This window comes from Sebastes fasciatus, chromosome 13 (genome assembly GCF_043250625.1).
Source record: "Sebastes fasciatus isolate fSebFas1 chromosome 13, fSebFas1.pri, whole genome shotgun sequence".
NCBI classification, from domain to species: domain Eukaryota; kingdom Metazoa; phylum Chordata; class Actinopteri; order Perciformes; family Sebastidae; genus Sebastes; species Sebastes fasciatus.
In genome coordinates this window covers 9736683-9763724 of record NC_133807.1, presented here as the reverse complement: position 1 = coordinate 9763724, position 27042 = coordinate 9736683, and the positions used below count along the sequence as shown (strand labels likewise).

Below are 27042 nucleotides of genomic sequence, written 5' to 3'. Positions count from 1 at the left end.
GTTTTCACTGCCACCGTGACCCTTAGAGTTCACAAAGAAATTAAAGGCTGTTCCACAGTGAATGTTATACAGACATGAAGGCTACAGCATGTGACTTTCACCTGGTTTATTACATGGAATGGTTTCATCTTTACCACGAATGCCCTGTATTTCTACTTTAAATGATTTCTGTTTCAAAGATAAAGTTTTACTGCACATTATATTCTTTTATGCCGGCAATCCTTCTCTATGAGAACATTTTCCAGACCTTTGAATGTGTTTTATCCTGTTAAACTTTAACTTTTGAGTCAGTATCCTGCCCCTTATGTTGCCTCTGCATACTTAACTTTCATTTCACTCGGCAGCAGTAAGAAGGAAGCTGGAAAGAGGACCAGTCTGAACTAAGAAACTTCTCAGACTTCTCAGAAACTGTCTTCACCCAGAAGGTGCTGTAAACACTGTCATTATTCAGTCAATTGGCAACTTGGTTGAGAACAGCCCTGACGTCATGACCAGTGCTGAGCAGGATGATCAGGGGGAACGTGAGTATGAAAATCAACTCTTTATTCTTCAGATCTTTTATAGTGTCTCTGTTTTTGGCTGTATCTACACTGTATGTAATTGTAGGTAGCAGAAAAAGTAGGTTTACTGCCGTTTTATTTGGTCTCTGCAGGCATTATTTACTCTTCTGCTTTCCTTTGTGTATAAAATAGGTCAGTATATAATGTTAATTCTATATGACTATGTTTTTTGACTATGTCAAAAACATATTTGAAATTAACACAGCCACTATGTGCTATCCCTTCTTTCTCAGTCAAATGGTGTGTGCATTTATTGCATTTTAACCCTTAGGTATACATGTAGGACATTGGAACCTACACTGCTCTGTAAGTGGGTCAATTGACCCTTATTACCAGCCACAACAGCAACGCTGGTATTGTTTTCACCTTGTGTGTGTGTCATCACGGCAAAATGTGGTCTGGAGACACCTACTGTAGCGGGAACTACCACAGAGGAGGTTTATTAGTAGGGGGGTAGGAAGTGGGGAAGGGGCACACACACACACATACACACACACTTTATGCCCCTCGTCCGATTTGGCATCGTGGCTGGTGTGATCTCTAGTTAGAATCATCACATTTTAATTCCACACAAAGATTATTGAAGATTTCTAATGTTTATGTGTCATTTATAACACATTTTAAAAGAAAAGAGCAAGAAACATTCAAATTTTTTCAACAAACTACCTGTTGTTGGCTGTGATCAAAGCACACTGGTATGCTTTAATGACCTGGGCTGATAATTGGGGTGAAGCATTCCAGTTGACTCCTCATGTGTGGTCTAACATGCTCCTTCGTGAGCCGAGGAAACACTGTGATCATTTAGTAATATAGTCTGGGTCACCTTCATCTGAGAAGTCTGATTTCACATTAGACCATTTCATATGTGAAATGTTATGTATTTGCGATAATGTAAGTGCAACACTATTTGTACACTTGAATAAATCAGGCTTTTCTCATGCACCATTTGTAGCTATAGGCTACCTACGAAAAATAATTCTCTGTAATTCAAATACATCCTACGAAATCAATTCATATGTAATCCATGTAATCGTGAACCATGAAGTATATAGAGTGACAAACGCCGCATAGGGAGGAGGTCTGGTGGATGGGTGGGTCAGAAACCACAAGACTTTTGCCCAGGACACAGCTGTTTCATAGACCCGAGAAGTCAACGTTTATTTATTTGTCACGTAGCTTCCGTACTTAAGTTACGCCACTTCCAGTGTTATTTTTAACCAAAACCACATTTTTTTAGTGTCATTTTTATCGCGATATTATGTTTTGTGATTTTGTAACGATTCTCAAAAATACTGAATCGATTTTTAATTAATATTTTACATGCAAAGATGAAGTCAATACTTTATATCATTTGCAAAGAGCTGCGCCCTCTCTGAGTATGTGCCCACTCAAAGTAGTGCTATAATGTTGGATGTTACAGGGACTGTGATAAATGCTGATCTCACTGTTGTGATTTCATAAAAAAGTAAACCTTTTTACTCTGATTTTATGCATATGGTGGTGTGTTCTATATACTATGACAGTTTTCCTAAAAATAGATTTTAAAAACCACAATATATAACCTTTCTGACAGTATCGCAATGTATTGAATCGTAATTCCTGTATCATGATACGTATCGTATCGCCAGATTCTTGCCAACTCACAGCCCTACTAATGTTCACCATCACATATGAGAAATAAGAACAATAGTGACCAAGGTAAGAGCAGCATTTAATTGTTGTATCTTTTGTATTTGTTGGATTCACAGAGCCCTTGAGGATCATGCTTCTTGGGAAGAGCGGGGTGGGCAAGAGCTTGAGCGGGAACACCATCCTCGGGCGAAAGGTGTTTTTATCTGACATGAAGCTGAAGAGAGTCACCCAATACTGCGAAAAGGAAAGTGGGACGGTTAAGGACGTGCCCGTCGCTGTGACCGGTAAAGGTAAAGACGTGCCTGTCTCTGTGATCGACACGCCCGGCCTCTTTGAGACCGACCGTAACAAGGAGCTGATTGTGCGAGATATTCTGAAGTGCGTCAAACTACAGGAACCAGGACCTCACGTCTTCGTGTTAGTCGTCCCCGTAGGAAGGATGACTAAAGAAGACCAAGACACCAACACGCTGATCGAAGAGATGTTCGGCCCGAGAGTGTGGGACTACACCGTCGTGCTGTTCACCCACGGCGATCGCTTGGGTGAGAAAACAATAAACGACGTCATCACGGAGAGCGAGGACAATCTCCGCAACTTCATACGCAAGTGCAGCGGCGGCTTCCACGTCTTCAACAACACTAAACCGGAGGACCAGATCCAGGTGACGAGCTTCTTGGCAAAGATCCAGACCCTGGTGGCCCTGAACGGAGGGAATCACTACCAAACGGCCCAGTATCCCAAACAGGAGAGGAAGATCAGGGAAAAACAGGAGAGCATCCTGGTCGAGAGAAATGCTGAGATCAGCAGCAGGGAGACGCAGCTGATGGAGCATTTCCAGGGCCAAGAACTGGAGATGAAGAAGAGGGAGCTGTGGAGGAAAGAGGAGGACAGGTCAAGAGAGGCTGCAGAGAGTTACATCTGTAGGACCTTCCACATTTGGATATTCATCCTGTTCCTGGGAGGAATAGCACTGGTAGGTTTGGCTCTTCAGGTACCAAGTGTGTGGCTTCCAGCGGTAATTGTGATTTTGATTTTGATTTTCTTCAAGAAGTCCATTCTACGTCTGATCATTTCAGGAAAAATACCATGGCTTTCTAAGAAAATCCAATAGGTTCAATAGGCCTAGGTGTGTTTTGAGATACTTGGTGCCTTCAAATGAAACCTTGTGTTTACAACATGGGAAGTCATATACGATATGCTTGGCGATGCTAACTTCCTGGTTGGCCTACACAAATACGTCATCCCTGTAGCACTCTATTAATGTAATAAATTGTATTTCAACGTTTTTCTAAAGGAGCAGTGTGTAGGATTTAGTGGCATCTAGTGGTGAGGTTGCCGATTGCAACCAACTGAGTACTCCCTCCACTCACCCGTCCAATTTACAAGCATGTCCGAGAACTACGGTGGCCTTCAGGTAACGTAAATACGCTGAAGGCTCTGCCAGCATTTGGTTTGTCCGTTCTGAGCTACTGTAGAAACATGGCGGACTCTGTGAAAATGACCCACTCCCTATATAGATATTAACGGCTCATTCTAAGGTAACAAAAACACAATTCTTATTTTCAGGTGATTATACACTAAAAAAACATACTTAATATTATATTCTATTTCTTTCAATAGATCCCCCTAAACGTTACACACTGTTCCTTTAATTTGCCCGTGATCCCATTATTCATATTATTAAGTGCTATAAATGTACTCCCTTAGCTGTCTGTTTCTGTACTGCATTTACTCATTCTAAGGTAACAAAAACACGATTCTTAATTTCAGGTGATTATACACTAAAGAAAACATGTATATTAATATTATATTCAATTTCTGCTGAGAGGTGCGTCTGAATCATACACACTGGACCTTTAAATGTATCCATTTATAATTAGAAAACAAATGTTTTTGATTTGATAGTTTTCTCACTCTTGTGATTAAGACTTTTAATCACAAGAGTAATCTCTCAAGTAACACAACTGTGGAAATTGTGAATAAGATACATTATGTTTGAAGTGGTATTCACTGTTTTATCATCATAAGTCTAGAAATTAAAAATTTAATGATTTACTCAAGCAATTCTTCTCTTTATTTTATGATTATATTGTAGTGTGCAATATGACTGTAAACGTGATGCCCTCTGGTGGTGGCTTTAACACAATAGCACTGCTGGGTGTTGCCTTCAAAGTTGGCTCTAATCGTGGTGATTCAGTAACTTTGTGGGTGTGTGTGTTATAAAAGTATACTTACCACCTTGAGTGTAAGAATAATAAACATTGAGTACAACATACTACTTTACACCTTATTTTGTACTGCAACTAAGTATACTATAGTTTACTACACACAACCTGTGCAAGCCTTTGAAGGCTTTGCCTCTGTATTATCTCAGCTCACGAATGGCCTGAGCAAGATCGACCAAAGTCCTCTGCCAGGGAAATTCAAGTTCTGGTGTTACCAGTTCACCCTATACCAACGGCTGATGTGGCCTCTAAAGTTGTGTGACATCACCTCAACAACAGTTTTGAAGTTGAACACAAAAGCCAACCATTACATCCACAAATGGCTGGGCCTTCCTCGATGTCTTACCAACATCGCACTGTTTGGGAGAACCACCCTGAAGCTCCCACTGAAATCTATCAACCTAGGCTACAGACAGGAGAAGGTGAGACTTGTCTTCGAGCTGAGAGATTCACCTGACCCATCTGTCCAAAACACCAAGGCCCAAATTCGAGCAGGACGCAAGTGGGATGTAACACAGGCAGTCGACCAGGCCATCAATCGCCTAAAAACACCAGGAGATTGTCGGGCTGCTGCAACCAGGCAGGGCCGGGTTTGGGTGGGGACCAGCGCCCAAGATGTGGTCCAAAGCATCGAAGAAGGAAAGGAAAGACCTTGTGATCTCTGAAGTCACAAAGATGCAAGAAGAGGGCTACAAAATCGCCTTTTCTTCCGTAACGTGGTGATGTCACCAAGTAATACATTTGCATAATACCTGCCTAGCGGCTAGTTTAGCACGCTCCAAATACAGTTAGTTAGAGTGGAGCTGGAGTGGAGTCCAAAGAGTTTGGTTCGGTTAACCAATCACAACAGAGTGGGCCAGCTGACCAATCAGAGCAGACTGGGCTTTTCCTGGGGCGGGGCAGGAGCTCAAACAGAGCGTTTCAGACAGAGGGTGAGAAGAGGTGCTGCAGCACAGCCGGTATGAGAAAAATAAAGTGTTTTTTGAACATTAAAGCATTTAAACATGTTCTAGTAGAAACCCCGAATACAAGTATGCACCTGAAAATAAGCATAAGAGGTCCTCTTTAAGATAGACTTGAAAGAATGTGAATCTGTCCATTAAGGCAGAAGCTGTGGTCCTGTCTACTCTCTGAACCCCCTGTGGATCTCCCTTTTCATGTGCCTCTATCAGAACATCTTAGATATCAGTGACATGTTTTTCCCACTAGATGGCGCTTTTCATCTACCAATAGTGTTTTGGTCAGATGAGGTTTTCATACAAAGCAGTGCCATCACATTAAACTTAAACAGCTTCCCTGTTGTTTTCCGTGGTCCTTAGAGTTCACAAAGAAATTGAAGGTTGTTCCATAGTGAAAATTATACAGACATGAAGGCTACAGCATGTGACTTTCACTTGGTTTAATACAAAAGAATAGTTTCATCTTTACCACGAATGCCCTGTATTTCTACTTTAAATTATTTCTGTTTCAAAGATAAAGTTTTACTGCACATTATGTTCTTTTATGCCGGCAATCCTTCTCTATGAGAACATTTTCCAGACCTTTGAACGTGTTTTAACTTGTTCAACTTTAACTTTTGAGTCAGTATCCTGCCCCATGTTGCCTCTGCATACTTTCACTTTCACTTTTTACTCGGCAGCAGCAAGAACGAAGCTGGAGAGAGGACTGGTCCGAACAGAAAAACTTTACCAAGTTAGAGACTTCTCAGAAACAGTGTTGTTACCCAGAAAGTGCTGTAAACACTGTCATTATTCAGACATGATAGTTGGCAACTTGGGTGAGAACAGCCCTGACGTCATGACCGGTGCTGAGCAGGAAGATCAGGGGGAACGTGAGTATGAAAATAAACTCTTTATTCTTAAATCTTTTATAGTCTCTCTGTTTTTAGCTGTCTATTAAGACAAATGACAAATGATTTAAAATAAATTGGACTTTATTAAAAATGATTTTACTTTTGTCTTATGGGACAGCTCATCACTTTGTTCCTCATCACAGTCACATGTCTCCCTTTTCAGCCAACAGCTTCCTGCATGTGAGGGGTGGTTAGCTGAATTGTTACACAAGGGTTTTTTGCCTTTATGCAACTCTGAAGGAAAACTAAATAAAAGACATGTCCTGTCACCTCATGCCCTATTTTTGTCTCAGTTATAGTTACACTTTGCAGCAAGAAACATTCACATTTTATCAACAAACTACCTGTTGTTGGCTGTGATCATAGCACACTGGTATGCTTTAATGACCTGGAGTGATAGTTGGGGTGAAGCCTTCCAGTTGACTGCTCATCTGTGGTCTAACATGCTCCTTCGTGAGCCGAGGAAACACTGTGATCATTTAGTAATATAGTCTGGGTCACCTTCATCTGAGAAGTCTGATTTCACATTAGACCATTTCAGCTGTGTATCTAACCCACATCAACGCTACATACTGTATAAGGAAATGCAAAATCATAAGAATGTCTTAAATGCATACAGGTCATTTTTGGAAAGTTGGGGTAGACTACTCATACAAAAACTGAATTTTCTGAAAAAGGAAAAGAAGTAAATAAAAAAATGCAATGGGGGAATACCTGGAACATGACATGCTGAATATTGTTGTCACAAAAACGTAATATCTATAGTAGGGAGGAGGTAGTTTTTTTAAGTAGTTTTGTTGCCTAAACCCAACCAAGTTGTTTCCTGTGAAGACAAAAGTCTATTTTGAAAAGACTGGAGCGGAAATTGACACGTGTGTCATGTGTTGCCGGACATACGTAGGAAAACGCTGAAAAGTGAGGAATAACTTTACCTTAACTTTGCGCCCTCTCTGTGTATGTGCCCTCTGTGCCCTCTCAATAGTTAGCTATAATGTTGGATGTTATAGGGACTGTGATAAACCTTTTTACTCAGATTTTATGTATATGGTGGTGTGTTCTATATACTATGAAGGTTTTCCTAAAAATAGAACCCCTGTATCATGATACGTATTGTATTGCCAGATTCTTGCCAACACACAGCCCTACTAATGTTCACCATCACATATGAGAAATGAGAACAATAGTGACCAAGGTAAGAGCAGCATTTAATTGTTGTATCTTTTGTATTTGTTGGATTCACAGAGCCCTTGAGGATCATGCTTCTTGGGAAGAGCGGGGTGGGCAAGAGCTCGAGTGGGAACACCATCCTCGGGCGACAGTTGTTTAAATCCGACATGAAGCTGAAGAGAGTCACCAAATACTGCGAAAAGGAAAGTGGGATGGTTAAGGACGTGCCCGTCGCTGTGACCGGTAAAGGTAAAGACGTGCCTGTCTCTGTGATCGACACGCCCGGCCTCTTTGAGACCGACCGTAACAAGGAGCTGATTGTGCGAGATATTCTGAAGTGCGTCAAACTGCAGGAACCAGGACCTCACGTCTTCGTGTTAGTTGTCCCCGTAGGAAGGATGACTCAGGAAGACCAAGACACCAACACGCTGATCGAAGTGATGTTCGGCCCGAGAGTGTGGGACTACACCATCGTGCTGTTCACCCACGGCGATCGCTTGGATGGGAAAACAATAAACGACGTCATCACGGACAGCGAGGACAATCTCCGCAACTTCATACGCAAGTGCAGCGGCGGCTTCCACGTCTTCAACAACAAGAAATCGGAGGACCCGAACCAGGTGACGAGCTTCTTGGCAAAGATCCAGACCCTGGTGGCCCTGAACGGAGGGAATCACTACCAAAATGCCCAGTATCCCAAACAGGAGAGGAAGATCAGGGAAAAACAGGAGAGCATGCTGGCCGAGAGAAATGCTGAGATCAGCGGCAGGGAGACGCAGCTGCAGGAGCATTTCCAGGGCCAAGAACTGGTGAAGAAGAAGAGGGAGCTGTGGAGGAAAGAGGAGGACAGGTCAAGAGAGGCTGCAGAGAGTTACATCCGCAGGACCTCCCCCATTTGGAAATTCATCCTCTTCCTGGGAGGAATAGTACTGGTAGGTTTGGCTCTTCAGGTACCAAGTGTGTGGCTTCTGGCAGTAATATTGATTTTGATTTTGATTTTCTTCATGGGGTCCATTCTACATCTGTTTAATTCAGGAAAAGTACCATGGCTTTTTAAGAAAATCCAATAGGTTCAATAGGCCTAGGTGTGTTTTGTGATACTTGGTGCCTTCAAATGAAACCTTGTGTTTACAACATGGGCAGTCGTATGCTTGGCGATGCTAACTTCCTGGTTGGCCTACAAAAGTACGTCATCCCTGCAGCACTCTATTAATGTAATGGATTGTATTTTAACGTTTTTCTAAAGGAGCAGTGTGTAGGATTTAGTGGCATCTAGTGGTGAGGTTGCCGATTGCAACCAACTGAGTACTCCCTCCGCTCACCCGTCCAATTTACAAGCATGTCCGAGAACTACGGTGGCCTTCAGGTAACGTAAATATGCTGAAGGCTCTGCCAGCATTTGGTTTGTCCGTTCTGAGCTACTGTAGAAACATGGCGGACTCCGTCAAGACGACCCACTCCCTATGTAGATATGAACGGCTCATTCTAAGGTAACAAAAACACGATTCGTATTTTCAGGTGATAATACACTAAAAAAACATACTTCATATTATATTCGATTTCTTTCAATAGATCCCCCTAAATGTTACACACTGTTCCTTTAATTTGCCTGTGATCCCATTATTCATATTATTAAGTGCTATAAATGTACTCCCTTAGCTGTCTGTTTCTGTACTGCATTTACTCATTCTAAGGTAACAAAAACACGATTCTTAATTTCAGGTGATTATACACTAAAGAAAACATGTATATTAATATTATATTCAATTTCTGCTGAGAGGTGCGTCTGAATCATACACACTGGACCTTTAAATGTATCCATTTATAATTAGAAAACAAATGTTTTTGATTTGATAGTTTTCTCACTCTTGTGATTTAGACTTTTAATCCACTCCCAAGCAACACAACTGTGGAAATTGCGAATAAGATACATTATGTTTGAAGTGGTATTCACTGTTTTATCATCATAAGTCTAGAAATTAAAAATTGAATGATTTACTCAAGCAATTCTTCTCTTTATTTTATGATTATATTGTAGTGTGCAATATGACTGTAAACGTGATGCCCTCTGGTGGTGGCTTTCACACAATAGCACTGCTGGGTGTTGCCTTCACAGTCGGCTCTAATCGTGGTGATTCAGTAACTTGTGGGCGTGTGTGTTTGTGTCACTGATAGTTTCAGTTTCATTTCATCTGTTGAGGGACAGCAGAGGTAAGACGCTGTTTTGTGATTTTATCAATGGTTAACCTGCAGATTTTTGAACAAATGTGAAGTTTTTCTGGTTCCATGTACTGCAGTTTTTTGTGAAACACTTGTACATGGACATAAGGGGACATAATAAACGGATATTGCATAATGCAGTGTGTGTTTGCTGAACTATGTTTGCTGTAGCCTCTACTAGTGAATTAGAATACAATAGAAAAACAGAAAAACAATCAGTCATGTGTGTTGTTGCATTAATTCATTTTTAAAACGGTGCATTATAGACCAGAATTAGGCTAGAATATTCTATTGTGTGGTATTGTTTTTCTTTCACCTAAAATTATGCGCATTTAATGGTGTTCCTTATGAAAAAAGTTGTATACTTCAAGTTTATTTTATTTACACAACTAGTTTACACCTTATTTTGTACTGCAACTAAGTATACTATAGTTTACTAGTTTTATACTTTGTAAAAAAAATAATGTAGGTTTCAGGACAGCTTTTAGAGATGAGTGAACTTCCACTTAATAAGTCTGACTGGAAACCCTCCTTAAAGCCAGCTGGTTCCTCCCGCGCGAGGCAGCACATTTCCGCCTTCTCTCGAGGGCTTTTTGTTTTTGTATTTTTGAAGTGGAGCGGAAGAACTTGCTTTAGGAGGCGATGTGGTTTTACGCCCGCCCTAAAGCACATGCAGCTTGCTGGGCCTGTAGTCTCTGTTGGATGTAAAGTGTCTAGGTCTTCCTGCAGAGGTCACTGCGTTTTAGCTGTTGGAATTTATCCTAGAACTGGTAGGTGCAACTATGTATTTAGTCACACGCCTTTTTTTATCAAAGAAAGAAATGAGTTGAAGTAATCTGTCTGCTATGGGTGTGACCAAAGCTTACTGGCAGCAATCTAGAAATTGGAAAAGAGTGTGGTTAGTTTATTGGCATCTGTATGAGCCACAGGAATCTAATCTGAATAAATATAGATACACTGTAACCTGTATACTTTCAGATTAGAAGATAAAATATATAAATATTAAGGCTGTCGATTGATTAAAATATTTAATCGCACATTTTGTATCTGTTCAAAATGTACCTTAAAAGGAGATATGTCAAGTTTTTAATACTCTTATCAACATGGGAGTGGGCAAATATGATTGCTTTATGCAAATGTGTGTATATATTTATTATTGGAAATCAATTAACAACACAAAACAATGACAAATATTGTCCAGAAACCCTCACAGGTACTCATTTAGCATACAATAATATGCTCAAATCATAACATGGCAAACTGCAGCCCAACAGGCAACAACAGCTGTCAGTGTGTCAGTGTGCTGACTTCACTATGACTTGCCCCAAACTGCATGTGATTATCATAAAGTGGGCATGTCTGTAAAGGGGAGACTCGTGGGTACCCATAGAACCCATTTTCATTCACGCATCTTGAGGTCAGAGGTCAAGGGACCCCATATGACACCAGTTTCTGAACACTTTTCGATATTTTCTTACACCCCTAATAGATTTTCACTTAAAATGCAAAAAATACATATCCCTTCATCTTTTCTGCTGCTGTTTCGTACTGTAGGACGTCCAATGCAGTTTCCTAATCCCAGTCTTGGTCTTGGCATAGCGTAGCTAGAGGGGCACAGTGTAAACAGACCACAAGGACAGGAATCCCTCACTGGCTTCCCACCTGCCAATCATTTTCTGGAGGGCCCAACCACCAGTGTCACCAATTGGCCCTGGACCTGTGCAGTGGTGGGCAAAAGAAATTTCCCCTGCACCACCCAGGCAGACAAAAGCATACTTTTAAGGACAAAAATGTTTCTTCTGTTTTTGAGATTGTACTTCTCCGGTAGACACTCAAAGAAAGTTTTTCCAGGTATTTAAACAGGTATGTACGATAAAGTTATATATGAAACAACTGAACTAAAAGATGTAATGGCAGTCTAAAAAAAAATTTTCATTCATATTTTTTTTGTTTGTTTTGTTATAATTTGGAAAAAAAAGGAGGAATGGAGAGGAAAAGAACCTGGGGAAGAATATTTGTTGATGAAGAAGAAGAAGAAAAAGAAGAAGAAGAAGAATTTATGGACAGGAAAAGCCCAAGGAAAAGAAAGAGAGTCAGATATATTGAAGATGATAAGGACGATGATGAGGAGGATGAAGAAGAAGAAGAAGAGGAGGAGGAAGAAGATCAGGAAGACAATGAGCAGCCAAGCACATCTGCTGAGAACACCCACAACCAGAGAGCACAAGAAAACAGTGAGTCTTTACAGCCATGCCATGCGATATGCGCAATATTTTCTTGTCCTGCTAATGAATATGCTGTTTTCTTATGTCTCTGTTTAATTATGTCTCTTTATGCAAAAAATCTAGGACTCTTGTCTGTAACCTGTGGAAACAAAAAGGGCATTCTGCATGTAGATAGGTTCAAAAGGGGTAAGCGGAAAACTAATACTTGTTCGATTTAGCTCACAATTAATAAAAAGAAGTAAACTTATTTCCTTATTATTTTGTCCTTTTCCCCTTTTGTTTCTAATTTGTGTTGCTGTATGGGGACGTTATAGGTGAGGCATGTATCGAGAGTGAGGACCGCTGGTTTGATCCTCCTGACTTCGAGGACTTTGGGGGGAAAGCGTCCAGTAAAAAATGGAAACAAACTATTTCCCATAAAAATAAGCCTCTGCAGTTTTTGTTTGATGTAAGACTTTTTTGTGTCCTTTATGCACTTTTTTTTCTTTATTCAAGAAAATTAGAACAAACACAACATAAACTTCTCACTATTATCACAGAAAGGATCCTTAACAACCAAGAGATTTAAGAGGAGAAGTGAGACTATAAAGGTAACGGAACGTCAGAATTCAATGTGATATAAAAATTCATGCCTTGACAGTGATGATGAGTCTTGTTTTGTTTTTTTCTATATTCTGCCAGCAAAAAAAAATCCTGTCACGAAATCGCATCACGAGTTCATCTGAAGGTTTGTCTGCCTTTTTTTAATGTAATTTAAAGGGGCTCTATGTAAGAATCAGAAATAGCTTGTTAACAATGACACTTGTGGCCGTTAAGTCAACGACAATCTGCGTCATGTTGCTCGCGCTAGGGCTCGCACTACGTAGACACGAGAGAGCATCGGTCGAAACAGTGAGACGACACACGCGAGACTAAACGTGATTAGAAACATTAGCCAGCTAAAAACACAATATCACTATATTTGGGAGTTTGCATAGTCTCCCTGTGTTAGCGTGGGTTTACTCCGGCTGCTCCGGTTTCCTCCCACAGTCCAAAGACATGCAGGTTAAGTTAATTGTTGACTCTAAATTGCCCGTAAGTGTGAATGTGAGCGTGAATGGATGTCTGTCTCTCTTCGGGTGCGCGCATGACGCCACATCCGTTGGATTTTCCTGGAAAAACTGACCCGTATTCTTCACATTAAAAGCAGTCTACAGGAGACGCAGAAAGTCTAATTTTTTAGGTTAGGTTACAACCTGTTCAAACATTGGCAATAAAAAATTAAAAACTTACATACAGTCCCTTTAAATCCGAAATTTAATTAAAATAACAATAAGCAGTGTGCATGCCAAGTTAATGTTATTCATTTGTTTAGGCCTACCAAGTATTACAATTATAAAGTGTACATCTTATTATATCCCTGTCAAAGAGTCAGAAATACAGTCCGCAGAAGAAACTGAGGAAGATGATGTTAAAGACGACGACTGGAATCCAGGTAGTGAGGAACCGGCACCGGAGACAGAGGAGGATGAGGGAGAAACGGCAGCGGCTGAAAATGGAGGAGAAGTTGTCGACTCAGGAGATGACGAGAGTCAAGAAGGGGAAATGGAAGATGACGATATGCCTGCTGTTGCTGAGAACGGCGAAGACAACAGTGTTTTTGAAGGTGACGTTTCCTACAGGAATCATTATCTGTATCATCTATTATTGAAATGAATGTTAACATGTTCGGCTACTAAGTGATTACCTGTGTGAATATCACTCTCCATCTTTCAGAAAGGGAGACAAAATCGATCACTTCAACACCCAAGAAAAGTACATCATTAAAGAAGGAAGTGAAAGTTGTCATCAAAAGGCTTCCAGAGGTAAGATGGAGAGAAACTTGTGTTTTTTTTTTAACAATTTCAAGTTAAATGCATCAATCTGGTGAACTTTGAGAGCAAAATTACGAGACTAGATCTATGAAGAATTTGGTGCTCGAGTAAACAATTTACCCATAACATATATAAACGGACGACGCGGCTTTACATCCTCCCACTATATAAAAGTGAAACCAAAATATCTCGGATACGAGAGCTGCCAACGTCATTTGGAGCCAGAGTCTGCGCAGTAGTGATCGAGAGGCTATCTTGCACATTTGAACCAATTACCTAGTTTAATAAATTAATCTTAAAGCAAATACATTTTCAATATGTGATTCAAAGGTATCTTAACCACATGAAATCACGTGATTTCCACTGGAGTCAGAGGCAGGGATGGCAGTTACCGCTTAACTGACCTAGTTAGCTTTCAGCCGGACTAGTTTTATGTGGTGTTACTTCTTTTTTTTCTCTATTATGATTTAAGATTTAGCTATTGTCTTATTTATATGGGAGCCTATAACATGCTCAGTTACTAAGATTTTAGAGCATCAAAATTGAAATTGGATTTTTTTCAAAGCGTACTTTCGGGGGCGGACTATTTAATATCTTTCCTTTTGTGAGGAAAACAGAGAAAGCCAGCGCAACTCTGAGTTATCAGAGGAACTTTTGAGGGTGGATAGCTTGTATGCAACAGCTCCAGACTCCAAACTCCATAAAAAAACGGTAGTAATGCCAGACATACTGTCATTTACTGATCTTATGGAGGCAGCAGAGTCAACTGCACATATGAACCATAATACTGATCTCTGCTGGTGATGATAGTCACTTAGTACCATTGAATGATGATTCTGTATGTGCTCTAATTTCAGGCCACGAGAGGTTGTCAGTCCAATGGAATAAAGAATCTACTAGATGGTTTGTATTAATATAATAATTGTACTTTAATATGTTGACAGACCAAAGTCAGGAAAGCTAATTCCACAGTAATTCAAGTGATTCTTTCCTGTAACCTTATTTTTATTTGTGAGCAGACAGTAGGTGTAAGCCACTGGATGAGGATGCACAAAATCAAGAGGAGAGAGAGTGCAGCGATGCGGCAATAGACGACCCCGTTGATCCCTCGCAAACGTCAGACCAAGCCATCGATGGAGGCCTTCAGGAAGAAAATGGAGAGGAAGTCACACGAAGTGATGAAAGAAAGAAAGATGGAGAGAGAGAAATCCAAACTGCAACACCTCTATGTGCACCAGCTACCTCGACCCCAGGCGTCAGATCTGAAATCCTGAATAAAACCAAAGATATTGGATCAACCAGCAATCACCGTGCCGACCTCTGTACCTCCCCTGTGCCGATAGTCACACAGGGAGCAGGAAACACAGATGCCACCACCGCTGGCCATGATGCAGCACAATTACAAGTGATGAGCTGTGAGACAAGGTAAGGTCTAACAAGGACATTATTTGGATAAACAAAGATGCTCATTTACATGCAAGGACATACAATATTTTTCCTTTCACAGGGTTCCCAAGGCTTCAGACAGCACTCAGCCCTCCGACGTGGTGGAGGGTTCAATCTCCGCCTGCTCTAATCTGGACACAATGGACCTTGACCAGCTGAAGAGGGAGAAAATAAAAATGCAACTGAAAGTCTTGAAGTTGCAAGATGAATACTACACTCTGAAAATAAAGGAACTTAAAGGATGAAACAATTTCATTGGAGGAAGCTTGCATGGTAAGAATTCACGCACATTACTTTAATATCAATGACATGTATATGTACTGTATAGCCTACAGTATATTAGGGCTGTCAAAGTTAACGTGATACTAACGCGTTAACACAAATTCTTGAGATTTGTACCTCATAGTGGGCTCAGTTCTAAAGCTAGAGTGAAGATACTGGCATCATATGAACTAGAAAAACTTAAGGAATCCATTGGTACCAATCATGTCATACTAGCTTGTTGAGAAAGAGACTAAATAACGCTCATAACGTCATATAGAATCATCAGAGCACTGTCAACTGCCATTTTCAAAGGGGTCCCTGGACCTCTGACCTCAAGATATGTGAATGAAAATGGGTTCTATGGGTACCCACCAGTCTCCCCTTTACAGACATGCCCACTTTATGATAATCACATGCAGTCTGGGGCAAGTCATAGTCAAGTCAGCACACTGACACACTGACAGCTGTTGTTGCCTGTTGGGCTGCAGTTTGCCATGTTATGATTTGAGCATATTTGTTATGCTAAATGTAGTACCTGTGAGGGTTTCTGGACAATATTTGTCATTGTTTTGTGTTGTTAATTGATTTTCAATAGTAAATATATACATACATTTGCATAAAGCAGCATATTTGTCCACTCCCATGTTGATAATAGTATTAAATACTTGACAAATCTCCCTTTAAGGTACATTTTGAACAAATAATGTGCAATTAATTTGCGATTTATCACGATAAACTATGGCGAATCGTGAGAATAATCACGATTTAAATATTTGAATTGATTAACAGCCCTAGTATATATCTATATTTATTATGTATACAGGTTGGAAAATGTGATAATGCTAATCACTCAGGGATCACTAAGGGTTTTTACTGTTATACCTAAAATGACAGTTGGTAAAATACTGGTCAAAAACTGCATCACTTACTTACTTGCTATAAACTTGCAACATCCACTTGAGAACTGAATTCAATTTCGGTGGCTAGTTTCAAATGACTTTGACAGTGACGTCATGCTTTTTTTCCATTTGAAAACTGGAAGCAGTAGATACCCAAGCAAGTTGTGTGTTGTTGAGCAGTCCCAACACACCTTTCTCTAAAATGTGTGTGCATGTCTTTGCCTGAACACCGTCTCCTAGCAACTATTTCACTACACTTTCAGGCCAGGTCGGTCGTGCTGAAGAGACCCATGGATCTCAGGTTAGGTCAGCTGTGGAGTTCTCCCAAAATCTGGCTGGATTTAGTAATTCACTGCATTTGATGATGAAAGGCTTTTTCTCCCTTTCTTTAGGGAGTGAAAGCAAAGATGAGTCCCTCTCAGGATTCTGGGGCCAATTTAATACTCCGAGCCACTTGATGAATATGGACCCAGATGTCAACTTGAACTCTTGAATTCTCGAAACGTGACCTCAATCACTGTGAAAGACTAGGATTACCGCCTCGCAGATGTACGCCTCTGCCAACCAGTCAAGTTGCAGTTATCCATGTCCATCCAAAATGTCATCATTTTATCTTATTAGATATTTCTGTGAAGTTGTCATAATTAGCATTTAGGTTTATCAGACTATTAGCTGATCATTTTCCATTTCTTCTTGCACTGATGTAAAGAAACGTTACGGAAAAGTAGCAATTTTGAAATCTTTTGGGATATTTTTGTAATTCACTGGCTCTTGTACTGGGCTGATTTTTACACCTTTTAGCATAGACAAATTAATAAACATGTTTTCAGCTTTAGGAGAGGAAATGTATCTCACACATGGACCTAAATACTAAAGATAAATGCAGGGAATCCACCGCGTGTACTTTTTTAATGATAATGTATGTCTGCCAAAAATGTTATTTCCTCTTGTAACGTAATAATGTTCTTGTTCTGTTTGGTTTATGTTGATATTTGTAGATTGAAACAGACATTTTGTTTGTGCAGGATGTAAACAAGTTGAATAGAAAACTGCTGTCAGTCATCTGGTAACTAAAGGGCACAGATATAGTTAGAAAGGCATTATATACAGTATATATTTGCAAAAGTCTAAAAAAAGAACGATATTTATTACCAGCTATGTTTGCATTCACATTTAACATAAAAAATTACAATACATATCCTTGTTTTGTACATTTGTATTTACAGATCAATCAAAGCAGTGAGTAATAAACAGTTGTTACTACTAATACAGCGGCTATTCTGTCATATGTTCTTCTTCTTCTTCTTCATCGTTTTCCACCTCCTCTTCCTCCTCATCATCATCATCGTCGTCTTCATCAAAGTATTTATCCTCCGCGTCTCTGCTGACTATGTCCAAGTTGTCGTAGTCGGGGTTCTCGTCCACCTCGCTGTAATGGACACAAACACTTTGAATACACACTTTAAAAGCAACACAAAAGGTTTGGTAACATCTTGTAACTTCTTCTGGAGATATAACTTTACCATTATAATGAATTCACTATAAGCTCGCTACTATGTTTATTACTTTGTATATTAGGACAAATTTAACATTTAACCATAGTGGAATATTTTAAAGGATCGTGCAGGTTTCTGTAGTCGGGGCACCAGCCACTGTAATGTGTACATTTGAAATTTCCCACTAATAATAGAGGAAGACTTACTGTTTAAGTAAAAATGGGATCTCAATGTCATCAGCACCTTAATAGTTACAAATCTGAAGTTTCTCTGTCACTGATATCTACAAAAGAAGCTACAAGAGACAGCAGGCATTTATAGTTGTTGCTCTTGAGACTTTTTAATTCAAAACCATGTTTATTGTCACAGCAATACATTTTCAAAAATCCCGCTCACTCAAAAGTTATTTACTTATCTTATGTTATCTAGAATAATTCCTAATTTTTTTATTTTAAAGCCCCAAACATCCTTAGCAGGACTTGGTAGATATTTATATTTGTAGAAGGGTGATAATACATTAACGCAATCCTTCTTTCGGAGGTTGTAGCGGGCTCAGTTTTAAAGCTAGTGAAGGTACTGGTATCATACAAAACTAAAAAACCTAAGGAATCCATCGGTACCAACCAGGTAATACTAGCTTTTCTTGAAGGAGGCTAAATAACGCTCCAAACTTGCGCTAAATTCTTAGCGAGGAAAAACTGTCATGGCCATTTTCAAAGGGGTCCCTTGACCTCTGACCTCAAGATATGTGAATGAAAATGGGTTCTATGGGTACCCATTACGTCTCCCCTTTACAGACATGCCCACTTTATGATAATCACATGCAGTTTGGGGGCAAGTCATAGTCAAGTCAGCACACTGACACACTGACAGCTGTTGTTGCCTGTTGGGCTGCAGTTTGCCATGTTATGATTTGAGCATATTTCTTATGCTAAATGCAGTACCTGTGAGGGTTTCTGGACAATATTTGTAATTGTTTTGTGTTGTTAATTGATGTCCAATAATAAATATATACATTAAGCATATTTTAACACTCAAATGTTGATAAGAGTATTAAATACTTGGCAAATCTTCCTTTAAGGTACATTTTGAACAGATAAAAATGTGTCATTAATTTGCGTTCAACTATGGACAATCATGCGATTAATTGCGATTAAATATTTATATCGATTGACAGTCGTAATTTGTAGTGATACATTGTATGAATGCCCATTGAGCGGTGGTGTGGCTGACCTGTAGTTGAAATCTTTGTCTTTGCCATCTAGGAAGCGCTGGTGCATCTGACTGATGAACTCCTCCCTGAGCAGAGCCTTCTCCTCTGGGGTGGGCTGCCGTTCCTTCTGCTGGACAGCATCATCTACAGGAGGGAACAAAGAGAAAGACACGTGATGACTGGCAGAACAGAGAGAGAAGCACTCAGAGGATACAGGGAAAAGGAGAACAGAGACAGACCTTCTTTGTCTCTTCACTTCAATCCACAAGAGCAACAAAAATTGCATTTCATTTATAACTTCTCACCATCGTCCTCATCCTCCTCCCGTGCTCCGTCCTCTCTCTCCTGCTCCTCCTGCAGCCGATTCTGGATGAGACGCTCCTGGTAGGAGTTGAGGAGGAGGTGGGCGAGCCCTCCTGCGCCTCCCGCCGGCGCCCCCGGTCCCCCCTGTGCGTCGTCCTGCATGGCCTCCTGGGAGCGCTCCAGCACCTAAAACATTTAAAAAATGACTCAAAAACACATACTGAGCTCAAAGAAACTGCCTAAACTGAACTAGTTAGTTATGAAATGAAAACTGCATCATGCTCTCACCTCCTCATCAGTCAGGTACTGGCCAATGTATTGTTCATACAGCAGCGGCTCCCTCGTCCGCATCTGTTCCTCACTGAAATACTCGCCCTCTAGAAGAGGAGGTGGGGCAGAGGAACAAAGAGATGACGAGGTGGGAAGGAAAGAAGAGCGCAGTGCTTTTGTTTAATGTAAAATGAGTTTACATGAGTCTTATTGAAAGAGCCTGAACAATTCTTGTGCTAAAGAACTCTTAACTGATATGAATCAATATATTTTTTGTTTCAGTTGACAAAAAAAAGAAGCCCCTACTCGTCTGCAGGGCCCTGAGGGCAGCGTAGCGCTGGTTTCGAACTCTTGTCCTGTTAGTGAAGGCTGCCGCTCGTCTCTCTATCACATTGCTGTAGTGAAGAGCCCGTGGGTCTGAGCTGACGTGGGCAAACGCTGACAGGTCCCGGGGCTTGAGGCAGACCTAGAAATGGGGCAGTTAGGTTAGCACAAAAAACTGTGATATCAGTATGCTAAATACCTTTTGCCAAATGATGAATTTTCAATAAACACAAGACAAAAACACTGATAATATCCTATAGTAAATGTGTTACAGTGAACCCAGTAAGCCTGGTCTTAAAGTAGCAGTAGGTAGAATATGTTTGGCATCACTGGGCAAAAATTCCATAATATCTTTTCAGCATATTGTAATTCAAGTGTTCTGAGAGAAAACTAGACTTCTGCACCTCCTCATGGCTGTTTTCAGGCTTTAACAAATCTGGGAGACTTTGGCCAATCACAGGTCATTTCAGAGAGAGAGAGAGCGTTCCTATTGGCTGTGCCCCGGCTGGTGGGCGGTGCTTGGTATTTCCTCAACTTGATCTCAACATGGCTGCTGGGTCACAAACTTTCTCATTTTACAGCTAAACCGTGCACTACAAGATGTTTCTGAAAACATTTTAAGCGAGAAATAAGCATTACAGTATCACGATATTGAATCATACTTGATCAGCGCTGCCTAGTTTGATCGGAATTCGCGAGTGATTGACAGCCGGCTATCATAGACGGTAGCTAGACAGCAGACCTCAGGTAAGCACTGATTGGTTGTTTTCCTCCGGTCTGTGAAATCTTGCAGATGCCATTAGGAGCACCGGAGGACACAGAGGCACATGATTTTTTTCAGATTAGCTGTCTCATGCACTACTGTCAGGATATAGTGACTTGTTTATAAAAATATTTAATCATATTTGCTACAATTCTACCCACTGCTGCTTTAAGCTACGGTTGCAGCTTTATTTCTTTATTGTCCACAACTAGTCTTAATTGTAGCCCATCAGACACATGAGCCTCTGTGTCTGATGCTGCCCAGGACATATACACACACCCTAATGTGTGGGTGAATAGACACATCCACACAGTGAGTGAGCTGTGTACACACGTACATGGTACCTCTCCAGGAACACCAGCGGTCTGCTGCTGTACTGATGCAGCAGCTCCTCTCTGCGCTGCAGCAGGCTCAGCTCAGCATCTCCTTTCTGCTGGCTCTTCACCATACTTCCACTCATGGCCACGGCCTCCACCATGTCGTTCACACAGATGGACTCCGCCTTGCTCACGAACTGTGTGAGAAAAGCAGACAGTAAAGCAGAATGATGAAGCAGTGTGCAGGTATTTGCATTGCATACAAAGCAGAGGGGTGATCTCACCTGGATGTCTTGTCTCGGCTGCAGGGTGTCTCTGTCTGCCGGGCGGTGAAAGTCGCATATCTGGGACCGTGTCATCGGTTCTTCTGGTAATTCACTTGTATCTTCACTGTCACACAAACTCGGTTGTGTTTTAACCGGAGGCTCGACGATTTCCCCCCACATGATGAGCTCACTGTTAACCAGCGCGCTGACTGACTAACGTGTTTCCTTCCAGAGGCTGTGAATGACGATAACCAGCTCACGTTGCTGTGACGTTTCTGTCCTTAAAGTGACTGTAACGTTACTGAATATGTCGTCACAGACACCGAGAAGGACTGGTACAAATGTCTCAATTTAGTGTGAACATTCACAAATGAGAACCTGAAGTAATAACAGGTTAATTACACACATTCATGTCGCTTGTTTTGCATTAGCTATGTTTTGTCGCCATGCTGGTCCGTCATAATTATTGACCCCCTTTTTCCGCTGACTGAAGAATAGTTCCGCTCTGTGCTGTTGGTTTCTGTCGCCCTCTGGTGGTGACTTTGTGAAAGATAGAAAGAAGAAGTGGAATAAATACATAAACATACATTTTTTATTCCAAATATATGCAAGGTTTAATGTGCTAGGTTTTCCTAGTGTTCCAAAGATGTACCAATATTTATGATTTCTTCTTAGATTATTACTATTATATTTATTATTATTTCCCTTTATTTAACCAGGTTTGTCCCATTGAGATCAAAGATCTCTTTTACAAGGGAGGGCTGGCCAAGATAGCAGCAAGACAGTTATAGTAAAAGTAACAGACAACACATAAATTAACAACATTAAAACTTGCTCACACAAAACACTTGCACACAGACAACCTGGACTGCAGCGATTTCACCAGAGCCTTAAACTCATTCAATAATATTTCTCTGTGACAACATGTAAAAAAAAAATAGTGTTACTTTCATTCATATGCAGCAGGAAGAGAGGTGGCAATCAGGCTCAAAACAAATAAAAAATACATAAGTGTATATATATAAGGTTATGTGATATTACTGGTGGAAACAAAGCTATGAAAACACCAAATATCATGACTATATATATATATATAAAAGTTTTATAGTATATCTAAAGTTATGTATCCAAAGTTATACATATATATATATATATATATATATATATATATATATATATATATATATATATATATATGTATATATATATAACTTTAGATATAACTTTAGATATACTATAAAACTCAATGTGGAGCAAAGAAGCGCGCAGCAGCAAAGAGGAGGTACCACTCCGACTGAAATATAACAGACCAAACACTTTCTATCTGTGTGGCCACTTCACTCTCATCATTAGACAAATATTATGGACACAACTAACAAATTAGACTGTCGGTCTGTCTGGTCGGTCGGTCCCGCGTTAACGGGACTTTGTCCCCGGGAGGAAGTCTTTCAAAATGCTGCGTTACACCCCCATGGTTACACCGGGGAGACACAATAACACCGGAGGTTCAGAGGCGCTCCTTTCAAAACAATAGTAAGCATCGTTCTAAAACGTTTCTCTTCCGGATACGGTAAACAATACGAGCTGTATTTTGAAAGTTTTAACAGGAAATTGTATTTTTCTCATCCTGGTTGACTTCACAACGAAACAAAGTTGTTGTCAGCCTCCCCGCTCGGACTAGCCAACAACTCTGCTATTGTTTTGGTTGTGTCCGTTTGAGACAGACAATGGACACCGTACAGGAACAAAGATAGTACCACGGTAGGTGTTTACAACCGAGCTGACTGCACTGCATGCTGCTTCATACCAGAGCAGAGCACTGGAGCACTGGAGCATCAGAGCACCGGAGCAGGCTCGTCGTGTGTGCTTAGATTGTCACATTCATATTGACAGCAGCTGCTATAGACCTCATTTAGTTATTTTAAAGAATAACGTTATTATTATTATTGACAGTTTTGGGGAACAAAGGCTAAAGGTCAATGGACTCACTATTCTTTGTGAATATGGTTAATTACAAACTCTGGCTGTAGTTTTGAGTTGAACTAATCTCACTGTCTTACTTGCTCACCTACTTTTAACATGGGGGTCTTTTAAAAAACAGTTCAAACACAGTATAGGCCAAAAGTAGTTATTAAACACTGAGCATACAGTGATGGTTGTAGTAACAACTCCACTAACTATACTAAATACAACTATATGGAAATAACTTTTATTTTGAAAAGTTTTTATTGACTTGTTATTTTAGGGGGCAATTTAGAGGGTCCATCTCAGCTGAGCATCCTGTCTTTGGAGTGTGGGAGGAAACCCGAGACCCTCCTCCTCCTCTAGCAAGAGTTGGAGGGTCTTCTCCATTAGCAGGAGATGAAGGGTCTCCTCCTCCTCCTCTAGCAGGAGATGAAGGGTCTCCTCCTCCTCCTCTAGCAGGAGATGGAGGGTCTTCTCCATTAGCAGGAGATGAAGGGTCTCCTCCTCCTCCTCTAGCAGGAGTTGGAGGGTCTCCTCCTCCTCTAGCAGGAGTTGGAGGGTCTCCTCCTCCTCTAGCAGGAGATGGAGGGTCTTCTCCTCCTCTAGCAGGAGATGGAGGGTCTTCTCCTCCTCTAGCAGGAGTTGGAGGGTCTTCTCCTCCTCTAGCAGGAGTTGGAGGGTCTTCTCCTCCTCTAGCAGGAGTTGGAGGGTCTTCTCCTCCTCTAGCAGGAGTAGGAGGGTCTTCTCCTCCTCTAGCAGGAGATGGAGGGTCTTCTCCTCCTCTAGCAGGAGATGGAGGGTCTTCTCCTCCTTTAGCAGGAGTTGGAGGGTCTTCTCCTCGAGCAGGAGTTGGAGGGTCTTCTCCTCCTCTAGCAGGAGTTGGAGGGTCTTCTCCTCCTTTAGCAGGAGTTGGAGGGTTTTCTCCTCCTTTAGCAGGAGTTGGAGGGTTTTCTCCATTAGCAGGAGATGAAGGGTCTCCTCCTCCTCCTCTAGCAGGAGTTGGAGGGTCTCCTCCTCCTCTAGCAGGAGTTGGAGGGTCTCCTCCTCCTCTAGCAGGAGATGGAGGGTCTTCTCCTCCTCTAGCAGGAGTTGGAGGGTCTTCTCCTCCTCTAGCAGGAGTTGGAGGGTCTCCTCCTCCTCTAGCAGGAGATGGAGGGTCTTCTCCTCCTCTAGCAGGAGTTGGAGGGTCTTCTCCTCCTCTAGCAGGAGTTGGAGGGTCTTCTCCTCCTCTAGCAGGAGTAGGAGGGTCTTCTCCTCCTCTAGCAGGAGATGGAGGGTCTTCTCCTCCTTTAGCAGGAGTTGGAGGGTCTTCTCCTCGAGCAGGAGTTGGAGGGTCTTCTCCTCGAGCAGGAGTTGGAGGGTCTTCTCCTCGAGCAGGAGTTGGAGGGTCTTCTCCTCCTCTAGCAGGAGTTGGAGGGTCTCCTCCTCGAGCAGGAGTTGGAGGGTCTTCTCCTCCTTTAGCAGGAGTTGGAGGGTTTTCTCCTCCTTTAGCAGGAGTTGGAGGGTCTTCTCCTCCTTTAGCAGGAGTTGGAGGGTCTCCTCCTCCTCTAGCAGGAGTTGGAGGGTCTTCTCCTCCTCTAGCAGGAGTTGGAGGGTCTTCTCCTCCTCTAGCAGGAGTTGGAGGGTCTCCTCCTCGAGCAGGAGTTGGAGGGTCTTCTCCTCCTTTAGCAGGAGTTGGAGGGTTTTCTCCTCCTCTAGCAGGAGTTGGAGGGTTTTCTCCTCCTTTAGCAGGAGTTGGAGGGTTTTCTCCTCCTCTAGCAGGAGTTGGAGGGTTTTCTCCTCCTTTAGCAGGAGTTGGAGGGTCTTCTCCTCCTCGAGCAGGAGTTGGAGGGTCTTCTCCTCCTCTAGCAGGAGTTAGAGGGTCTTCTCCTCCTCTAGCAGGAGTTGGAGGGTCTCCTCCTCCTCTAGCAGGAGTTAGAGGGTCTTCTCCTCCTCTAGCAGGAGTTAGAGGGTCTTCTCCTCCTCTAGCAGGAGTTAGAGGGTCTCCTCCTCCTCTAGCAGGAGTTGGAGGGTCTTCTCCTCCTCTAGCAGGAGTTGGAGGGTTTTCTCCTCCTCTAGCAGGAGTTGGAGGGTCTCCTCCTCCTTTAGCAGGAGTTGGAGGGTCTTCTCCTCCTCTAGCAGGAGTTGGAGGGTCTTCTCCTCCTCTAGCAGGAGTTGGAGGGTCTCCTCCTCCTCTAGCAGGAGTTGGAGGGTCTTCTCCTCCTCTAGCAGGAGTTGGAGGGTCTCCTCCTCTAGCAGGAGATGGAGGGTCTTCTCCTCCTCTAGCAGGAGATGGAGGGTCTTCTCCTCCTCTAGCAGGAGTTGGAGGGTCTTCTCCTCCTCTAGCAGGAGTAGGAGGGTCTTCTCCTCCTCTAGCAGGAGATGGAGGGTCTTCTCCTCCTCTAGCAGGAGATGGAGGGTCTTCTCCTCCTTTAGCAGGAGTTGGAGGGTCTTCTCCTCGAGCAGGAGTTGGAGGGTCTTCTCCTCCTCTAGCAGGAGTTGGAGGGTCTTCTCCTCCTTTAGCAGGAGTTGGAGGGTTTTCTCCTCCTTTAGCAGGAGTTGGAGGGTTTTCTCCATTAGCAGGAGATGAAGGGTCTCCTCCTCCTCCTCTAGCAGGAGTTGGAGGGTCTCCTCCTCCTCTAGCAGGAGTTGGAGGGTCTCCTCCTCCTCTAGCAGGAGATGGAGGGTCTTCTCCTCCTCTAGCAGGAGTTGGAGGGTCTTCTCCTCCTCTAGCAGGAGTTAGAGGGTGTTCTCCTCTAGCAGGAGTTAGAGGGTCTTCTCCTCCTCTAGCAGGAGTTAGAGGGTCTTCTCCTCCTCTAGCAGGAGTTGGAGGGTTTTCTCCTCCTCTAGCAGGAGTTGGAGGGTCTTCTCCTCCTCTAGCAGGAGTTGGAGGGTCTTCTTGCCTCAGGTGAAGAAGTCTCTAGGACCAATGGCAGAACCTGGGGTGACAGGGAAATTTCGGTCGTCGCCCCCTCTCTCCGTGGAACTCATTACCAAACCTCATCAAAAATGCCCCCACATTGCCATCATTTAAAAAGGTCCTCAAAACCCACCTCTCTTCAGACTTGCCCCCACCCCTTGCTTTATATGATGGTTGACAGTGTGGTCTAGTTGTGTCTTTTGGGAGTTAGAAGTCCAGGGTGCTCATTAGTTAATTACTTCATGCCCATTAATTCCATTAGTTCCAAAAGGGCAAAACCTTTGGCCCTACTTTAGTAGGGGTCAAGCAGTGAGCGGGGGGTATGTGAGCCATGCTCACTTTTGCCTTGTTCGATTCAGGATCAGCATTATCAAGTAACATATTAGATGTTATGTACCTGCATTGTACACTGAACCATGTGTATACATAGATTAAAAAACTTTCTATTTCTATTTCTCCTGTCAACAATCCCATTTATTTCCTCTCACTTTGTTTGTAGTGTAAGTGGATCCAGTGAGATGGAAACCCCCGGGTGCCTGTTAAACAGGAAATAAAGACCAGGTATGTAAATCAGCGGCTTTCTGCTAGTCAGTCTTCATATCTCCTTTATTAGTCTGACAAATGTGGCTGTTTCAACACTAATTATGAATTTTAACTGGCCTAAATAGTGATGGATTTCCACTTTACTCCACTCTGTAGTAATTTACAGATGCAGTAAACGTGTGAGGTTGTTGCTTTCTGGTTTGCGTAGAAAGCCAGGTCCAAGTTTTCCTCTCTGAGTTTACTTTAGTGACAACTGTTTGAATAGCCTGCACTCAAAACACTGCTTACATTCCAACACAAACACGATGGGATATTCTGGAGCTAAATTAAGCCAGTGTCT

At 42.0% G+C, this 27042-nt stretch overlaps 3 protein-coding genes across 5 annotated transcripts in view; 2 read left to right on the top strand and 1 right to left on the bottom strand.

Moving 5' to 3' along the window:
* Window positions 1–461: 461 nt before the first annotated feature.
* LOC141781437 (GTPase IMAP family member 8-like) lies at window positions 462–12329 on the top strand. Its single transcript, XM_074657206.1, has 8 exons — window positions 462–521; window positions 2309–3285; window positions 4567–5013; window positions 5891–6248; window positions 7512–8368; window positions 11636–11890; window positions 12005–12067; window positions 12196–12329. The coding sequence occupies exons 1-7, from the start codon at window positions 488–490 to the stop codon at window positions 12017–12019; spliced, it is 2943 nt and encodes a 980-aa protein (XP_074513307.1). The 5' UTR covers window positions 462–487; the 3' UTR covers window positions 12020–12067; window positions 12196–12329.
* A 5142-nt stretch (window positions 12330–17471) lies between these two features.
* ccdc97 (coiled-coil domain containing 97) lies at window positions 17472–21773 on the bottom strand. The gene is made up of 7 exons (XM_074655345.1): window positions 21314–21773; window positions 21050–21226; window positions 19932–20091; window positions 19644–19732; window positions 19358–19541; window positions 19073–19196; window positions 17472–17772 (listed from the first exon to the last, which is right to left on the bottom strand). Exons 1-7 carry the CDS (start codon window positions 21473–21475, stop codon window positions 17619–17621), a joined length of 1050 nt encoding a protein of 349 aa, XP_074511446.1. The 5' UTR covers window positions 21476–21773; the 3' UTR covers window positions 17472–17618.
* LOC141780192 (myocardin-related transcription factor A-like) overlaps window positions 21169–27042 on the top strand; it is a 54116-nt gene continuing 48242 nt past the window's right edge. The window contains exons 1-2 of one of the 3 annotated variants that reach the window (XM_074655319.1): window positions 21169–21275; window positions 26659–26720. The gene's annotated coding sequence lies outside the window, so the exon portion shown is untranslated. Of the gene's footprint in view, window positions 21276–22677; window positions 22829–22857; window positions 23057–26658; window positions 26721–27042 lie in introns of those variants that run through there. The other 2 variants (XM_074655320.1, XM_074655318.1) reach the window with 2 other exon arrangements.